The 18927-nt window shown below is 46.3% G+C and overlaps 1 protein-coding gene across 5 annotated transcripts in view; it reads left to right on the top strand.

Annotated features, from left to right (window-relative positions):
* The window catches only part of VCL (vinculin), a 115318-nt gene that overhangs the window by 46103 nt on the left and 50288 nt on the right, over positions 1-18927 (top strand). For all 5 annotated transcript variants that reach the window (XM_058188625.1, XM_058188624.1, XM_058188629.1 and 2 more), the window contains 2 exons: positions 5983-6133; positions 9415-9523. In XM_058188625.1, coding sequence (XP_058044608.1) covers positions 5983-6133; positions 9415-9523 — 260 coding nt within the window. The remainder of the gene's footprint in view (positions 1-5982; positions 6134-9414; positions 9524-18927) is intronic.

The following is an 18927-nucleotide window of genomic DNA, read 5'->3' as shown; positions in this document are numbered from 1 at the left end:
GATGTTTTATTTAAAAACAAAACAAAACCCCACCATAATCAGAATTCTCTGCTGAGTACATTGCACTGTGATTAGATTCATGCTTTCAATGGAAGCTCTCAATTTATAGCTGAAAATGAGTGAGACAAATGTATGCTGAAATATTTACAAGGAATTTCATTTTCCCATTTGGGGCCAGGGTCTAAAAAGTACTCCTGGCTTTAGATCAGGGGTCTCCAACCTTGGTCCCTTTAAGACTTGTGGACTTCAACTCCCAGCAAAGCTGGCTGAGGAACTCTGGGAGTTGAAGTCCACAAGTCTTAACGGGACCAAGGTTGGAGACCCCTGCTTTAGATGATGGTGGTTCAACATCTTGAAGCCTCCTAATGAGGCTTCAAGATGTTGAACCACCATCATCTAAAGCAGGGGTCTCCAACCTTGGTCCCTTTAAGACTTGTGGACTTCAACTCCCAGCAAAGCTGGCTGAGGAACTCTGAGAGTTGAAGTCCACAAGTCTTAACGGGATCAAGGTTGGAGACCCCTGCTTTAGATGATGGTGGTTCAACATCTTGAAGCCTCATTAGGAGGCTGCATTATCATAGTCTGGAGAAAGAGCTGGTCTTCTGTCTGCTGGCCCCGCCACTGGTCCAAGGCATCCGTCGAAATGTACCATTTGACATGTCACTGTGACATCGCAGTCCATTGCGCCCTCCCTTTTATACATGAGCCGTGTTCTGACATAGGCCTCCCAAGAGCATGAAGCAGACTCCATCTCCCGATAAAACCTCTTTTATTTAGGTTAAAGGGAAATTCCTCTCCAGCAAAGTCCTGGCAAACAGTCTTTCATGAGATTTCACAACTACAGGCCTTTATCAGGCTTGGAGAGTGGCCAGGCTGATATCTTCCAAATGCCACCCTGCAGCAGCAGCAATTACTTGGCAAGAAGTCAGGAACAGATCTTCACCCTCGTGAATTGAACTAATTTTTTTTTCCCCATAAAAAAGTTTTATTTTTACAATCATATCAAACATCTCATCCAATATACAGTTAGTCGGGTTTGCCCAGTCACCCCCCCCTTTTTAACACTCTTCCCTCTTCTACCTTCTTCTACTTTCCAGACCTTCCTCTCCTTCTCTTATCTACATCCTCTCCTCCCTCCACCCTCCACCTTCCTTCTCCCTCTTCTACCCCTCTTCCTTCTTCTTCTCCTCTTTCCTACCTCCTACTCTCTCTTTTCTCCCTCCCCACCGTTCTAAGAACGGTGAATTGAACTAATTGTCTCCTGCAAACTCCCCTCCCCTTTCGCTCCTCTTTATTCCCAATGGGAGGGGCCATTCATCCATGCCTTTACTCCCGAGTCGGCCCTTGTTCCTTAGCTGTTTCCTTCTCCTGGCAGCTCTGTGCATGCACACATCGGGAACAGGCTCCTGCTGTTCTTCTGCCCCACTGATATCTGACTCCAAAGGCAGCTGATAGTTATCAGCCCTGGCTCCCATCTCTGCCTCCGACTCAGAGCCCTCATCAGAACCTTCCTCAGACTTCAGGACTGGCCCATATTCCTCCCCAACCTCCTCACTGTCTTGAGTTTGCCACCAGCTCCGTTGGCCGCTGGTGGGCCACAACAAGCTGTGACATTGCATGCATATACACAAGAGGTGAAGGTCTCACCATGGTGACACAACCCAGATGTGGTTGTTGTGGTGGGTGTTTTTGAGGACCCCTCTGCTGTTGGCATTTCTGATGGACAAAAGTGGATGTGTCAAGGTACCTGGTAATAGCAATGGCACTTAGATTTATATACCACTTCACAGTGCTTTACAGCCCTCTCTAAGCAGTTTATAGAGTCAGCATATTGCCCCCAACAATCTGGGTCCACATTTTACCGACCTCGGAAAGCTAGTAATGTAGATTAAGTGTATTTCAATACAGATTGGCAAAACAGGTTTTGCGCAAGTCTTGGAGCAGGGGTCTCCGACCTTGGCAACTTTAAGACTTGTGGACTTCAACTCCCAGAATCCCTCAGCCAGCAAAGCTGGCTTAGGAATTCTGGGAGTTGAAGTCCACAAGTCTTAAAGTTGCCAAGGTCGGAGACCCCTGTCTTGGAGAGCAAATGGCTTTCAGAACTGATGACCACTATGGAGAGGCTGCACAAGATTCCCCTCCAGATCTCTAAATTGCATGCTTTCTGTCTCTTTCCTAACACAGCTATGGAAGTCCTTTCTGGGTGGGATAGAGGTGCTGGGAGGGCTAACTTCCCCTTTAGAGTGGGCCCTCCAGGGCGAAGGGGTCCAGGTCCAAAATGTGCATCTTTGAGAGGAGCTGAACCAGAGGAAGAAATGCCCTGGTATCTGCTTGCAACTGCTTGGAATTTGCGCAGTGCCCTAGGAGTTCGTTGTTAACTGAACAAGTTAACCAAACCAAACAATCTAGATTTTCACCTGCCTCTTGTGCTGAGTCTGTAAATCTTAGGATTTAGCTTATGTTGCCCCCATTATGTCATTATACTATTCTCACACCTGGTTGGAGGAAGGTGGAGTAGTGCTACCTGGCTGCCAGTCCGCACCATGATTGGACCATGTGACTGATTGTTTTGAGAAAGTAGAAAAACTTTTGATCAGGTGAAAAGCGTGGGAGACTTCAGAGTCGGTTTTCACCAGATACGTGCCAATATGATATTTCCAATAAAACTATTCTTTGAGGAATCTACTGCCTAAGAGGCTTGCTTACCATCGGTCGATTACTTGGAACCCTGACAATCACCTTTAATTCTTCTGTGAGCCGCAGAGAAAGATGTGATCCGTGAGAGATCTTGCAAAGGTGCGATTGGATGCAAAGCCCTGGCGACATCTTGTTCCAAGTGGCCACCAGGCCTTCTAATGGTCCATGCAGCAGACTGGCAGGAATAACCAACCAGGGTCCATCAGTTTCTGAGGGTGGACCAATGTAACAGGTCTGCAGTGGATTAATGGTGGCTGAAGTTCCGTATTTTAGGGGGGAAAAAGAATTTAAAGAAAAAAATTGGAAAGTATACAGATGCTTCTAGCTTTAAGGGGTATTTATAAGAACTTTGGCTTGTCTCTAAAGTAAGCCAAGTGAATCTAATCTTTTGCTAAATTTGGCTTGTAAATATGATGTTGCTTTCTCATCTACGTTACAACTTAGCCTGCACATTGAGCACTCTGCTGTTAGTAAAAGGTCATCTATCCAGAATAACTGTTTTGTTCACTAAAATCCATAGATTTATAATCAGGTTGGCCTTGGCTCTAGCAAAACATGGTTCTCGGCTTTATTCCTCGCTGAATTTTCTCTGGCATTGCAACGGTGCATCTCTTGCTAATCAAAATGCTCAGATTAGGGTGGCAGGAATTGGATTATGGTTGTTGGATCATTGCCTGTAAAAATTAGCTGTGAATAAATAGAGTTTAATGATATCACAGGCATCATTTAAATAAGCAGATGGATGATTTGTCATATTAAGTAGTTAGATTTTTTTTTGATTTTTTTTCAATTGGTTTAAGATTACTAACAATCAAATGGGCTACATGTTTTTGCTACACACCTCTCTCTCCCCCCTCTCTCACCCTCTCCCTCCCTCCCTCCCTCTCTCCCTCTCTCTCTCCTTCTCTCCCTTTCTCCCTCTCTCCCTCTCTCCCTCTCCTTCTCCCTCCCTCCCCTCCCCCTCTCTCACTTTCTCCCTCCCTCCCTCCTCCTCTCTCCTCCCTCCTCCCTCCCTCCCTCCTCTTTCTCCTCCTCTTCTTCTCCCTTCCTCCCTCCCTTTCCCCTTCCTTTCCTTCTTCCTCCCTCTCTCCCTCCTCCCTCCTCCTCTCTGTCCCCTCCCTCCTCCCTCTCTCTCCCCTCCCTCCATCTCTCCCCTCTCCTCTCTCCCTCCCTCCCCCCCTCTCTCACACACACACACAAAATCCCAGCAATAACAAATTCCAAATTTGTATGAGTCAAACTGCTGACAATGTTCTGTGCGAAGATTCAACCCAAATAAGGCAAGAGATAAGTGTTCTTTCTAAAACAGCAGGTGGGCAAAATGCTTTGAGAAACGTAATCTTTTCAAACCTAAATGAAGCAGCAGATGATTTTGATGGCATTGAAGCCTATTTGCAAGGAGTGCCTCTCATGTTTTCTGCCCTGGAAAGCTGCATGCTACTAGATGAAATAAGGTAAAGGTTCCCCTTGCACATATGTGCTAGTCATTCCTGACTCTTGGGGTGGGGGTGCTCATCTACCATTTCAAAGCCAAAGAGTCCGAAGACGTCTCCCTGGTCATGTGGCCAGCATGACTCAACGCCAAAGGCGCACGGAACTCTGTTACCTTCCCACCAAAAGTGGTCACTATTTTTTCTACTTGCACTTTTTACGTGCTTTCGAACTGCTAGTTTGGCAGAAGCTGGGACAAGTAACAGGAGCTCACCCCGTTACGCAGCACTAGGGATTCAAACCACTGAACTGCTGACCTTTCGATCGGCAAGCTCAGCGTCTTAGCCACTTAGCCACTGCATCCCGCATTAGATGAAATACTGATGTCGTATTTCTGTCCTGTTTTGTTTTTTAGAAAGCGTCTAAACCCAAGTTGGGAATCGGAGTCATCCTCAGAGAGTAAAAATAGGAAGGGGATTCCAGCCCAGCATTTTATTTAGAAGCCTTCTCAGTTAGCCAGAACAAAATAACAAAAAAAGCAACAGGAGGACGGTGGGTGGGCGGGCAGGCCTGTTCAAAAACAGAAGATCATTATGAAATGTGTGTTGCATATTTTGCCTGTTTCTTAAAAACAGGTATTTGTAAGAATGTTTGTTTGTGGCTTGTGTGAGGTGTGTTATTTTGAACCTCCTGTAAAATGAATATTTTGTTCTGTTCTTGGGGGGAGGGAATGGTGTGAGACTTGGAATATTATCCTGGTAAACCTACACCTTGAGGATAAATTGCTTTCTTTTTGCGAAATGAGCTCAGAAAAGCATGTTAAATTTGAAGGCTCAAAACCCACCACTGAATGACCCATTTGATCGAACTACTCTTTTAATCTTCTCAGTTCCCCCTCCCGGGAAAATTGGGGTTTGTGATTGATTCCATCTACCTGGAAAGTCATTTTGCGGACAGATCCATTGCTGAAATTCCAGATATATCTGGCAGCTCCAAAATGTGGTGTATCCTTGCATGAAATAATAATTATGTCACATAAGCGAGAGACTTTCAAGGGGAGAGACAGGTTGTCCCCGAATTGTGGCCATAAGAATTATAGTCATAAGTTGTACCAAGTTACCGTGTGACCACTTCTGACTCTACAACTGTTTTTGTGGCTGTCATTAAGCGAACATGGTCGTTGGAAAGCAAATGCTATAATCATTAAGAGACTAATGTCCATAAAGAGCATTTTTTGGTGGTCAGATACCAGAACTGAACACCAGACTCTGGCAAAAAAACATCACAAATCATGTGACCATGGGATGTCGCAAATGGCTGTAAGTGTAAACCTGTTGCTGATACCCAAATACAATCAGGCGACCATGGAGGGAGGGGCGTGGTTGTCGGAACTCCAAATCCAGGTTGTAACTAGTCAGTGGCGGGATTCAAATAATTTAACAACTGGTTCTCTGCCTTAATGACTGGCTGGATGGCGCGGCCATGGTGGGCGTGGCCAGGGGGTGTGTCAGGCAGTGCTAGGCCTCCTGCCCCATTTTGGGCCTAGTAGGCCTCCCTGCAGCCTCCTGGGAGCGAAAATGGGCTGCAGGAGGGGTGTATCACACACCCCTGTGCCCCATTTTGGAGCCAAAATGGGGCACGTGGGGACTCTTGGAAGGGGCAGGGAGGGGAGGGGCCAGCCAGCAATTTAACTACCGGTTCGCCCAAACTGGTCTGAACCGGCTGAATTCCACCACTGTAGCTAGCCATGGGGAGTCCGTCGTAAGTTCAAGGACTACCTAAATTGCTATCAGCTGCAATCCTGGAACATAGCAGGACCAACATTAATTTTGTTTTCATTATCCTTATTTACAGAGTGGAAAATGCTTGCACAAAACTTGTCCAGGCAGCTCAGATGCTCCAAACGGATCCTTATTCAGTACCTGCTCGCGATTACCTGATCGATGGGTCCCGAGGAATCCTTTCAGGGACGTCGGACTTACTTCTGACCTTTGATGAAGCCGAGGTGGGATTTCTAATGAGCGTAATAAAATGCATCGGGGGGGGGGGAGTTTGGAAGCTGGGAATTACGTGGTCCCCTGCCTTAATCAGCGAGTTGGACTAGAAGACCTCTGAGGTTCCTTCCAGCCCTATGTTTCTATGCTCTATGATTTAATTTGGGAAAATGAGCTAAAGGCTCGTTCCTGCCTTAGAGCTTTTAACATGTATTGAATGCTGCATAAACCAGTCAACTCATATGGAAAATGTCACTCTTATATCGAACGTTCTCTGCTCCCAGAAACTTCTCTTTTGGGAATTGTTTTTTGCTCGCGTGTAAGGTGAGCTGAGAGTCAGCTGAAATATTAATATCGGATACTATATTCCGTTAGCAAGTATCTTTTTATTAATTCATTATTTTGCACCAGCAAGGCGTTCTTTATTGCATAAGATGGGGCGCTCTGTGCCTGATAATGCCCAGACCATTGTGTCTTCTCGAAGAGCGTCTTACTGTCAGAAGAATGCAGCATGATTTGGTATGGTAGCGAGGTGCTGTTTTAAGGTCTTGAATCTGGGATTTTTGGTATTTTTTGCAAATAGTACTGCTTTTTCTTATAAGGGACACAGTGGATCAGTGGCTAAGACACTGAACTTGTCGGTAATTCAGCAGTTCGGTAATTTAGCAGTTCGAATCCCTAGTGCTGCGTAACAGGGTGAGCTCCCGTTACTTGTCCCAGCTTCTGCTAACCTAGCAGTTTCGAAAGCATGTTAAAAATGCAAGTAGAAAAATAGGGACCACCTTTGATGGGAAGAAGAGGGAGGCGGTGGCTCAGGGGCTAGGACGTTGAGCTTGTCGATCGAAAGGTCGGCAGCTCAGCGGTTCGAATCCCTAGTGCTGCCGTGTAACGGGGTGAGCTCCCATTATTTGTCCTAGCTTCTGCCAACCTAGCAGTTTCGAAAGCACGTAAAAAAAATGCAAGTAGAAAAAATAGGGACCACCTTTGGTGGGAAGGTAACAGCGTTCCGTGCGCCTTTGGCGTTGAGTCATGCCGGCCACATGACCACGGAGACGTCTTCAGACAGCGCTGGCTCTTTAGCTTTGAAATGGAGATGAGCACCGCCCCCTGGAGTCAGAAACGACTAGCACATATGTGTGAGGATTACCTTACTGCTTTTTGTTTTTGTTTTTTTCCAGAAGGGGTTTAAAAATGATTTCTGAGCCAGGCCTACAGTTTTGGATTCTGATATCTTGCCTGAACATTTTGTCCTGGGCTGCAAATAAATACTGGCTTTCATTTGCAATCCCTATTTGTGTATGCGTTCCCCTGGTTTTTTTTTTTTTTTTAAACTAAGTTTTACGAAGGTTTAACAGGGAAATTTGCATGAAAATTACATGGCTGGTTACACTTTGATTAGCATTCATTACTGACTTATTACTCATTAATAGTCATACAGCCAAACAGGAACAACCACAGGTAGGGGAAAAAAATAAAGTCCACAGAGGAATTGAGAAAGTCAAGGTAGTTGTAAGAGCCATCTTGACTTTTTTGACTTCCCTGTGCACGGACACCTTTGCATTCAAGCTGCCATTATCGTGAGAACTCTTGATATTGTTTCTATTTATTTCATTGTATACCAACCACCTTTATTGTTTTTACAAACAACCCAAGGTGGTGAACATATCCAACACGCCTTCCTCCTCCTCCTCCTATTTTCCCTGGAACAACAACCCTGTGAGGTGCATTGGGCTGAGAGAGAATGATGGGCTCAAAGTCACCCAACTGGCTTTCATGGCTAAGGAAGGCCTTGAACTCACAGTCTCTTGATTTCTAGTCTGGTGCCTTCACCACTAGGGTAATTTCTAGAAAGCTTTGAAATCGGGTAGTATTTTCTCAAATCTGCCTTTTTAAAAGTTATATACATTTATCATCACAGGGAACTGTAACTAGAAGCAGACCTGCCTTGTTTGTTGGTAGAATGGCAACATCTGAATGTTCACCCAGAGGGACAGATACCTGGATGAAGACAGAATTATTGGGTTCACACTGCCCATGAAGCCCTCACATAGTTTGGACTTGCATGCAATAAACCATGATTGTTTATTAACTATCATTCATGGCTCAATGTTTTATAGAAACCCAACCCTTTGTGGTTTCTTGCTAAATTTTTAAATGATGGACTGCTAACTGTGCAAGCTGGCTCTTGTTATTCTTTTAGATTAGATTAACAGAGTTGGAAGAGACCTTGTAGGTCATTTAGTCCAACCTCCACCCCCCCAAGCAGGAGACCCTACACCATTTCTGACAGATGGCAGTCTAGTCTCTTCTTGAAAGCTTCCAGTGATGAAGCTCCCACAATGTCTGAAGGCAACTTCTGTTCCATGGATTGATTGCCCTCACTGTCAAAACATTTCTCCTTATTTCCAGGTTAAATCTCTCCTTGTTCAGTTCCCATCCATTATTCCTTGTCTGGCCTTCAGGTGCTTTGGAAAATAGCTTGACCCCTTCATCTCTGTGACAGCCCCTCAAATGTTGGAAGACTGCTATCACGTCTCCCATGGTCCTTCACTAAACTAGCCATGCCCAGTTCCTGTAACAGTTCATCATTAGGGCCGTGGATAGCTCAGGCTGTTAGGAGCCTGTTATTAGAACACAATAGCCTGCAATTACTGCAGGTTCAAGCCCGGCCCAAGGTTGACTCAGCCTTCCATCCTTTATAAGGTAGGTAAAATGAGGACCCAGATTGTTGGGGGGGCAATAAGTTGACTTTGTAAATATACAAATAGAATGAGACTATTGCCTTATACACTGTAAGCCGCCCTGAGTCTTCGGAAAAGGGCGGGATATAAATGTAAATAAAAAAAATAATCATATGTTTTAGCCTCCAGTCCTCTAATCATCCTGGTTGCTTTTCTTTGCACTTTTTCTAGAGTCTCAACATTCTTTTTATAGTGTGGTGACCAAAACCGAATGCAGTATTCTAGGTGTGGTCTTACTAAGGCTTTATAGAGTGGTATTATACCTCACTTGATCTTGATTGTATCCCTCTATTAATGCAATTTGAGATTGCATTGGCTTTTTTGGCTGCTGCTGGGCATTGTTAGCTCATATTTAGCTGGTTGTCCACTAAGATACCAAGATCCCTCTCGCAGTCACTGCTATTAAGCCTGGTTTCACCCAGTCTATATGTGTAATGTTGGTTTTTCTTGCCTAAGTTTACCGTAATTTAATTTAAAACAATTGGCTGGTAACGAAAGAAAAAAAAAAGAATCCACTCAATTATTTCATAGTTGTATTTATTTTCTTTCAGGTCCGTAAAATCATCCGTGTCTGCAAAGGAATTCTAGAATACCTCACTGTGGCTGAAGTGGTAGAGACAATGGAAGACTTGGTGACGTACACGAAAAACTTGGGACCAGGTTAGAGAGCCCTTAGATGTCTATGACTCTGCCCCTTCCTGGGGATTGGTGTGTTGGTTTCATCCAGACTTTTCTAGAATGTGGGGTTCTTGGTTTCTCCTGAACTATGTGTGGGGAATTCATTGCCCTTAAAAAACAATGCAGAGAAGTAGTGGCTGGATTCTGATCAGGCAGCTTCAGATGAACTCAGTTTTTCTGGCTTGCAAAAACTGCCAAATAGTTTCAAATTTTGGACTAATCAGGGATCAAAATATGGCAGCCTTTGATTCAGGGGTGAAATCCAGCAGGTTCTGACAGGTTCTGGAGAACCAGTAGCGGAAATTTTGAGCAGTTTAGACAGCTGGCAAATACTACTTGTGGCTGGCCCCAGAGTGGGGTGGGAATGGAGATGTTGCAGTATCCTTCCCCTGCCACGCCCTCTAAGCCAAGCCACACCCACCAAGCTACACCATGCCCACCAAGCCACGCCCACAGAACCAGTAGTAAAAAAAATTGGATTTCACCATTGCTTTGATTCATGCGATTGTTCCAGGGGTGGGATTCAGCCAGTTCGGACCAGTTTGGGCAAACCGGATGCTAATTTTACATCTGGTTTGCTGAACCAGTACTTGCAAGGATTGGCTGGCCCTGCCCACCCCTCCCCTTCCCTCCCCTCCCAGGAGCCTCCATGCGGCCCATTTAGGATGCGAGGTAAAGGCAGGGCCTGTGCGGAGGTTCCAGAAAAGCGAAAAACGGGCCTCCCGGAAGTACCGTAAGTCTGGAAACGGGCCTGTTTCCAGCCTCCAGAGCCTAGGGGAGGCTGTTTTCACCGTGGTGCAGGAGGCCGAGTAGACCACACCCCCATGGCCACACCCACCCAGCAACTGGGCAGAGAACTGGTTGCTAAAATTTTTCAATCCTACCCCTACATTGCACCTTCCACATCTACAACTAAACAAAGCCAATACGTTCCATCAATGAGCCCATCAAGACATAGATGGGGTTGGTCATTGAAAATGGAATCCTCCTAGGACTAATTAGATCACTAGCTCTCTTGCTGCCCACCGGAGTCTCTGTAGCTCTGTTTCCAAAAGGCTGATATGTTGGAAAGGGAAGCACCACACTTCACAGTCAACTTACATTTCCAAAAAGAATCTGCCCTACAGACCCCTAGCTGAACTGAGGAGGAGGGAGTGGGTGGGAGGAGATATGGTCCCCCTGTTTGCAAGAATTTGTATGTTAGTGGTTTGTGGTGAGTATTTTCTGGGTTGTGTCTGTATATAGATGCTTTGCTTCCATGTGTAGTGTATATGTGTACATTTGTGACGCTTGTATGTATTTTGCTTTTTTTACCTATTGCTGGCTGATCGTGGGTTTTAAATGATACATGATAATATTTTCCATGAGTAACAATCCCTAAACAATTTGCTACACCTTCTCCAGGTAGTCTGCTGTTCGAATCTCCACACTAGAGGTCTCCAACCTGGGCTACTTTAAGACTTATGGACTTCAACTCCCAGAATTTCTCAGCCAGCAAAGCTGGCTGAGGAATTCTGGGAATTGAAGTCCAAAAGTCTTAAAGTGGCCCAGGTTAGAGACCCCTGCTCCAGACCATTGTTGCCTTGCATTGAATTTCAGAGTCTGTTCATTTATTTCTGAATGATGATGTCGGTTTTATGAATGGGCAAAGCCCTGCTTCCTAGCAGCTCTGATTGGGAAGCTGAACAGATTTTTTCAAGTTCTACAAGCCCTAAAATGTCTTCAGAACTCGTCAAAAGAAAAGAGATTCCAGATTTTCAGGCGAGTTTTTATTTTTTTTTATTTTGCATTTATATCCCGCCCTTCTCCGAAGACCAGGGAGGCTTACACTATGTCAAGCAATAGTCTTCATCCATTTGTATATTATATTTACTTACGGGACCGCCTGCTGTTACCACACGCCTCCCACAGACCCGTACGCTCCCATAGAGAGGGACTTCTCAGGGTGCCGTCCGCCAAACAATGTCGGCTGGCGGCCCCAGGAAGGGCCTTCTCTGTGGGGCTCCACTCTGGAACGAGCTTCCCCGGTTTACGCCAAATACCTGACCTTCGGACATTTCGTGAACTCAAGACCCATCTTTTATCTGAGGCTGGCTTAAATTGGGATTTTAATGTTAAATTTATTAATTTTAAACGGGATCTTAGTATGGTAAATTTTAATCACTGGGCTAATTTAAATAAGTTTTTTAAATCGTATTTTAAACTTGTATATTGTATTGTCGGTTTTATTATGCCTGTACACCGCCCTGAGTCCTTCGGGAGAAGGGCGGTATAAAAATCAAATCAAATAAATAAATAAATAAATAAATATAGAAAGTCAACTTATTGCCCCCAACAATCTTGGTCCTCATTTTACCTACCTTATAAAGGATGGAAGGCTGAGTCAACCTTGGGCCTGGTGGGGCTTGAACCTGCAGTAATTGCAAGCAGCTGCTGTTAATAACAGACTGTCTTACCAGTCTGAGCCACAGAGTTGACCCTAGCCTTACTGGATCTTGCCAAAATCCAATATCTTAAGTCTTTTCTTTTCCAGTCCATAAAGCTGCTTTGAGGTTATGCTTACCGTATTTTTGGGACGCCCCTTAGTTTTTTGGGAGGAAAATCTGGCTAGCAGCCTGGTCAGCTTCAGCACATTAGTTTGCTGGTTTTGAGCTCTCATCTGGTTGAGATTTTGAGCACACACACCCCTGGTTGGGGCTGAAATAAAGCTTCTAATGCACAGCTGATCATCAGAGGGAGTAGCAATGAGAAAAGCAGGCGAAGTGCGGAAGATCGCTTCACTTGCAAGCGCCTCATTGGAGCTGAAAAACAGCTTCAAAAGCACAGCTGGTAATCAGAGGGAGCTCCACTAAAGCAGGTGAAGCACGGAAGGGGTAAGAGAAGGCAGCAGCTGTTCTGGGTAGCCATTTTGGGCACTGTGCATCATGTTTGCAGCCTCCAAACGCATTGTGTTTTTCGGTGGTGATCGGCGGCGATGTGCTTTGGCGATCCCCCAAGTCTTGAATGGCTCTCAAACGGAGCATTTGGAGGCTGAAAACATGATGCGCGGAGCCCAAAAACATAAGCCATTGTCTGTGGCAATTTCTGCAGCCAGAAAGAGGACGCACAGAGGCTGAAGGGTGGGGGCTGGTGGGTGGGTGGGGCTACATTTGGAGTATAAGATGCAACCAAATTTTCAGCCTCTTTAAGGGGGGGAAAAGTGCATCTTATACTCCAAAAAATATGGTAATTACTCTGGATCACAAATGGGGCAGATACATGACTAAAGAAATGGGTCATGTTACCCCATTTTCCCATTGAAATTCTGACCGGCTTTTTAGTATTATGAATTCCACCTTCCACTCAGTCTCTTCCCTGAGCATCTGCTCAAAATTCTCCTGCTGGCTTCGATTAACTGTTGACAGCGATGGCCCCTGACCTGCCATCCTGAAGGAGCTCATTTTGGCCCAGCTCAGGAGAAGAAAGTGGGAATTTTTTGATGGACACCTGGGGCACCTTTCCCTTTTTCCCTTTAAGCACCACTTAGAAGAACAACCAGAATCTTTTCAGCAAGTTATGAGTTCCATAGATTGTGAACCTTCTTTGCACTCATCTTTCACTCATATACAGGCTGTCTTTGATTTACGACCTGCAGCTCAGCCCAAAATTTCCATTGGTAAGCAAGACAGTTGTTAAGTGAGTTTTGGCCCATTTTACAATTTGCAACAGCTGTTAAGCGAATCACTGCAATTGATAAGTTAGCAATGCGGTGATTAAGCCCATTGATTTTGTTTGTCAGAAGGTCACAAAAGGGGATTCCCACAACCCTAGGACTCTGCAACAGTCATAAGTACATGCCAGTTGCCAAGCGTCTGAATTTTGATCACGTGACCATTGGGGATGCTGCGTTAGTGTGTAAGTGTGCAAAATGGTCATAGGGCACTTTTTTCAGGGATGTTGTAACTCCAGATGGCCACTAAATGAATGGTGGTAAGCCAAGGACCACCTGTTCTCATTTCGTCAATCTCTCGCTGACCTTCGTAAATTGGCCAGATGTCCAGCCCAAAAGCATGGGGCTCCTCTGGATAGTGAAGCTGCAGAAATAATGTCTTTCTCTTGAAGTCTTGCCAGTTGCTGGGCTTAAATGCTGTGCACCTTGTTGCTGACACGTCAAATGTTTACCAGCAGTGGTGGGCTTCAACAGTTTTAGCAAGGGGTTCTCTACCCAGTTGCTGGGTGGGTGTCACTTAGTTGGCCTCCTGCATCACGGCTGGTGGGGGAGGCGGGCGTTTTGGCCCTTCCTTGGCTCCAGAGGCTTTTCTCAAGCCTCTGGGAGGGTGAAAATAGCCTCCCCAGGCTCTGGAGGGCCTGTTTCTGGCCTTCCTGAACTTCTGGTAGGCCATTTTTCATCCTCCCTGAATCATTGTGCACACCCTGCACTTACCTGCATCCAAAACAGGCCGCATGGGGACTCCTGGGAGGGACGGGTTTGGGTAGGCAGGGCCAGCCAGGGGTGGGATTTGGGGATTCTCCGAACTGCACAGAATCTTAGCTAAAGGTTCTCCTGAACCTCTGCGAATCCGCAGCAACCCGCCCCTGTTTACCAGCCAGCTTCTTTGCTCCACCTTGGTTTCTCCAACCCCAGGAATTGGATATGCGAACTAGCTGTTACGGTGTGGTCACCAGTAGTGGGTTTCAATTTTGGCTGCTACTGGTTCGCTCATGGGTGTGCTTGTGACACTTCCGTGCATGTGCAGAGACGTCCAGGTGGGCGGGCAGGTAGAGCCTTCCGCCACCGCCGCTACAGGTTCGCCCAAGCCGGAGCAAACCGGTAGCAACTCACCACTGGTGGACACATCCCTCTCTTGCTCCAGATCAGTTTCTTGATCTCTTGTTGAGCTCTCTTTCACTGACCTCAGATGTGACTTTTTTTGCAGCCTTCTTTTCAATTTTGGCACAGCTGTGACTGTTATATCTATGATCCCCAAGGGATGGCCAAGTGGAATGTTGTGAATGGACAATCAGAGGGAATTCAGAAAGGAATGCAGAGCTGGAGGATGGATCTGTCCCTGCACAGTTTACTCTTCTTCCTTGTTGTTATTATGAGGAGAAGGGTCACGGTAGCTCAGTGGTTAAGACACGGAGCTTGTCAATTGAGAGGTCAGCAGTTCAGCAATTTGAATCGCTAGTGCTGCGTAACGGGGTGAGCTCCCGTTACTTGTCCCAGCTTCTGCCAACCTAGCAGTTTGAAAGCAGGTAAAAAATGCAAGTAGAAAAATAGAAGCCACCTTTGGTGGGAAGGTCACAGCATTCCGTGCTCCTTTGGTGTTGAGTCATGCCGGCCACATGACCACGGAGACGTCTTCGGACAGAGCTAGCTCTTTGGCTTTGAAACAGAGATGAGCACCGCCTCCTAGAGTCGGGAACAATTAGCATGTGTGTGAGGAGAATCTTTACAGTTACCTTTATAATGATTAGAAGAACAGAAGGTTCCAGATATGGACCAAAGGAAGGGAGAAAAGCAGAGAGGGTGAAGAAGATGGTTATTTTATTTCTTTGGATACTGTGTTTATTATTTTTACAAAAATAACTCAGGGCAGCAAACATAGTGCTCCTGTTTTCTCTTATTTTCCTCACAACAACCACCTCTGTATAGTGAGTTGGACTGACTGACCCAGAGTCACCCAGCCGGCTTTCATGGCTAAGGTGGGATTTGAACTCACAGACTCCCACTTTTTAGCCTGATGCCTTTACCACTAGACCAAACTGGCGCTCTTGTTTGCATTTGACTGTGTCTTAAGTGTGGAGAACAAACTCCAGAAATAGCTAATATTAGCTATACCGGCTTTTGTTTCTCATTTATATTCTTAATTTGTTGGGAGTATGTGACCTGTTTGGGTTTTAGGGAAATGTTCTAAAATGGGGGGGGGACATTTTAATGGGCTGGCAGCCAACAATTAATCTAATGATTTCCTCTTATTACCTTTGCACGGTATCTAGTATAGATATAAGTATATCTAGTACCACGATGGCAAACCTGTGGCGCATGTGCCGGAAGTGGCACACAGAGCCCTTTCTGTGGGCACATGCGCTATCACCAGCTGCTCTTCCTGGTTCCATTGCATGCATGTGCGCCGGACAGCTGGTCTCTTCCGGGCTCCAGCACATGTGGGCGCGCAAACGCTCTAGTTTTGGCACTCAGTGCCAAAAGAGTTAGCCAACACTGATCTAGTATAAAATATGATACAAAGGTATCTGGCATCTGATTGTCTCCCAAGAATTTCACAATATAAGGTACTTCCATTGAGTTTCTTGGATGTCAAGTTTCCTTTCCTGGCATCAGCCCAAATGATGCCAGTGAGACTGAACTGGTAGCTCATACATGATGCTTTTTATGAGATCTACAATTAGGAGGCGCCACACCTCTCTTAGCAAAGACTCCAGGACGAACCAAGGAATACAACTACAGCCCTCGGAAAGATAGAAGACAATTGTGAAGTGTTGCCCCCAAAACATCCTTAATGCAGAAGTAATTGTACACCTAGCCTGGAGGTCCTTTATTGAGGACCTCACCCTGCTCCAGCCCCTCCTCCCCGTAGCTTCATTCACTCAAGAATTTGGGGAACTTTCTTCTAATGTGAGGAAGCTCCCAATGTGAGGAAGGTTTTCATTGGCTCGTCTTTCCACCATTTCTCATAGAGTCACCTTCAGTTCACCATGTTTCCCTGGAAGTCCATATTTTGCTTTTCCAACAGTCCCTGCACCACCACCCCAAGAACTTGGGAGAACCTCAGACCAATTTCTCAAGTCCCCAGGTGGCAACTTCTCTTTCTTAATTTTGAGAACTGGAAGCAACGAGGCGCTACCCATTGAGCAGGGCTGATCTGTCTGCATGAGCTCCCTCAATATTGTTGTGGTCCATCAGCAGCCTATGGAGCTGGTAATGGAATTGGACAGCGATAAGGCTGAGGTGAGGCCAGGGTCATCGGGAAGTGAGGTGCAGACTCCAGAGCCTCCACAGACTGATAGTAGTGAGGCAGAGGAACCGGAGAAGCCTGTTCCTAATGCACGCATGAGAAGAGCTGCCAGAAGGCAAGAGCAGCTCAAGCAGAGAGGACGACTCGGGAGTAGGGCCAAGAAATGATTGGCCCCTCCCATAAGGCTTAAAACAGACCAGCACTGGCATTTGAGATTTGCGTTGTAGCTGCGTCTTCTGCTTCATCTTCTGCTTTGTCTATGTCTTTGTTTTTGTGGCTTCTGGACATTTGCCAGGAAGGGCCTTTGGCAGTTTACCTAATTGAACTGAGGTTTGTGAGATAACTGAAGAATTTGTGTTTGGGAGGCATTTGTTTTACTTTGAGTTGGGAATGAAGTTGACACTGGGAATGAAGTAATTTGAATAAAGTTTGTTTTTTTCCATGGACTGAGTTTATTACTACCTACTTGGGCCCTGGGTCACAACAAGTATCTGTTCCTCTCCTGCCTTTTTCTGCTGATCACTGATTATAATAAATTACTTATGAAACTGCCAATTTATTAAGATTGATGTTTGAAGCGATTGCTTTTTTCGGTAGACTTGCGAAACAAGTTTGTGCAGAGATGATATTTATTCTCTCCCAAATATCATTTAAGTGGGGAAATTTCATTTCATTTCATTCATTTATTTCATTTCATTTATTTGATTTTTATACCGCCCTTCTCCCGAAGGACTCAGGGCGGTGTACAGGCAAATAAAAACAGACAAGACAATAATCTATAAAATGCAAAATTAAAAAACTTATTATAATGTGCCTAAAATTTTAAAATATATAGAAATTAAAACCCCGTTTAAAATTAATAATAAAACTATACAATCCATAAAATTTAAGCCAGCCCCGCGCGAATAAAAAGATGCGTCTTCAGTTCGCGGCGAAAGGTCCGAAGGTCAGGTATTTGGCGTAAACCCGGGGGAAGTTCGTTCCAGAGTGTGGGAGCCCCACAGAAGGACCTTCCTGGGGCCCGCCAGCCGACATTGCTTGGCGGACGGCACCCTGAGAAGTCCCTCTCTGTGAGAGCGTACGGGTCGGTGGGAGGCATATGGTAACAGTAGGCGGTCCCGTAAGTACCCAGGCCCTAAGCCATGGAGCGCTTTAAAGGTCATAACCAAAACCTTAAAGTGCACCCAGCGACAGGCAGCCAGTGCAGTCTGCGCAGGAGGGGTGTTACGTGGGAGGTACGAGATCCTCCCTCTATCACCCGCGCAGCTGCATTCTGGACTAGCTGAAGCCTTCGGGTGCACCTTAAGGGGAGCCCCATGTAGAGAGCATTACAATAATCCAAGCGAGAGGTAACGAGTGCATGAGTGACTGTGCACAAGGCATCTCGATCAAGGAAGGGGCGCAACTGCCGAACCAGGCGGACCTGGTGGAAGGCCCCCCTGGAGACGGCCGTCAAATGGTCTTCAAACGACAGCCGATCATCCAGGAGGACACCTAAGTTGCGCACCCTATCCTTTGGGGCCAATAACTCGCCTCCAATGGTCAGCTGCAGCTGCAGCTGACTGAATCGAGATGCCGGCATCCACAGCCACTCCGTCTTGGAGGGATTGAGCTTGAGCCTGTTTCTCCCCATCCAGACCCGTACGGCTTCCAAGCACCGGGACAGCACTTCGACAACTTCATTGGGGTGACCTGGGGTGGAGAAGTACAGCTGAGTGTCATCAGCGTACTGATGGTACTTCACCCCAAAGCCACTGATGATCTCACCCAACGGCTTCATGTAGATGTTGAACAGAAGGGGCGAGAGAATCGACCCCTGCGGCACCCCACAAGTGAGGGCCCTCGCGGTCGACCTCTGCCCCCCTGTCAACACCGTCTGCGACCGGTCGGAGAGATAGGAGGAGAACCACCGATAAACGGTGCCTCCCACTCCCAATCCCCCCAGCCGGCGCAGCAAGATACCATGGTCGATGGTATCAAAAGCCGCTGAGAGGTCTAATAGGACCAGGGCAGAGGAATAACCCCTGTCCCTGGCCCTCCAGAGATCATCCACCAATGCGACCAAAGCTGTCTCCGTGCTGTAACCGGGTCGGAAGCCGGACTGGAACGGGTCTAGATAGACGGATTCTTCCAGGTATTGGGGTAGCTGACACGCCACAGCACTCTCTACAACCTTCGCAACAAAGCGAAGGTTGGAGACTGGCCGATAGTTTCCCAAAATAGCCGGGTCCAAAGAGGGCTTCTTAAGGAGGGGTCTCACCACCGCCTCTTTCAAGGCGGCAGGGAAACCCCTTCCAACAAAGAAGCATTTATAATCCTCTGAGCCAGCCTCGTGTCACCTCCTGAGTAGCCAGCACCAGCCAGGAAGGACACGGATCCAATAAACATGTAGTGGCGGAGCCTCCCAACAACCTGTCCACGCCCTCGGGA

The sequence above is a fragment of the Ahaetulla prasina genome, chromosome 6 (assembly GCF_028640845.1).
Source record: "Ahaetulla prasina isolate Xishuangbanna chromosome 6, ASM2864084v1, whole genome shotgun sequence".
Classification (NCBI taxonomy): domain Eukaryota; kingdom Metazoa; phylum Chordata; class Lepidosauria; order Squamata; family Colubridae; genus Ahaetulla; species Ahaetulla prasina.
This window is presented reverse-complemented; position numbering and strand designations above follow the sequence as displayed.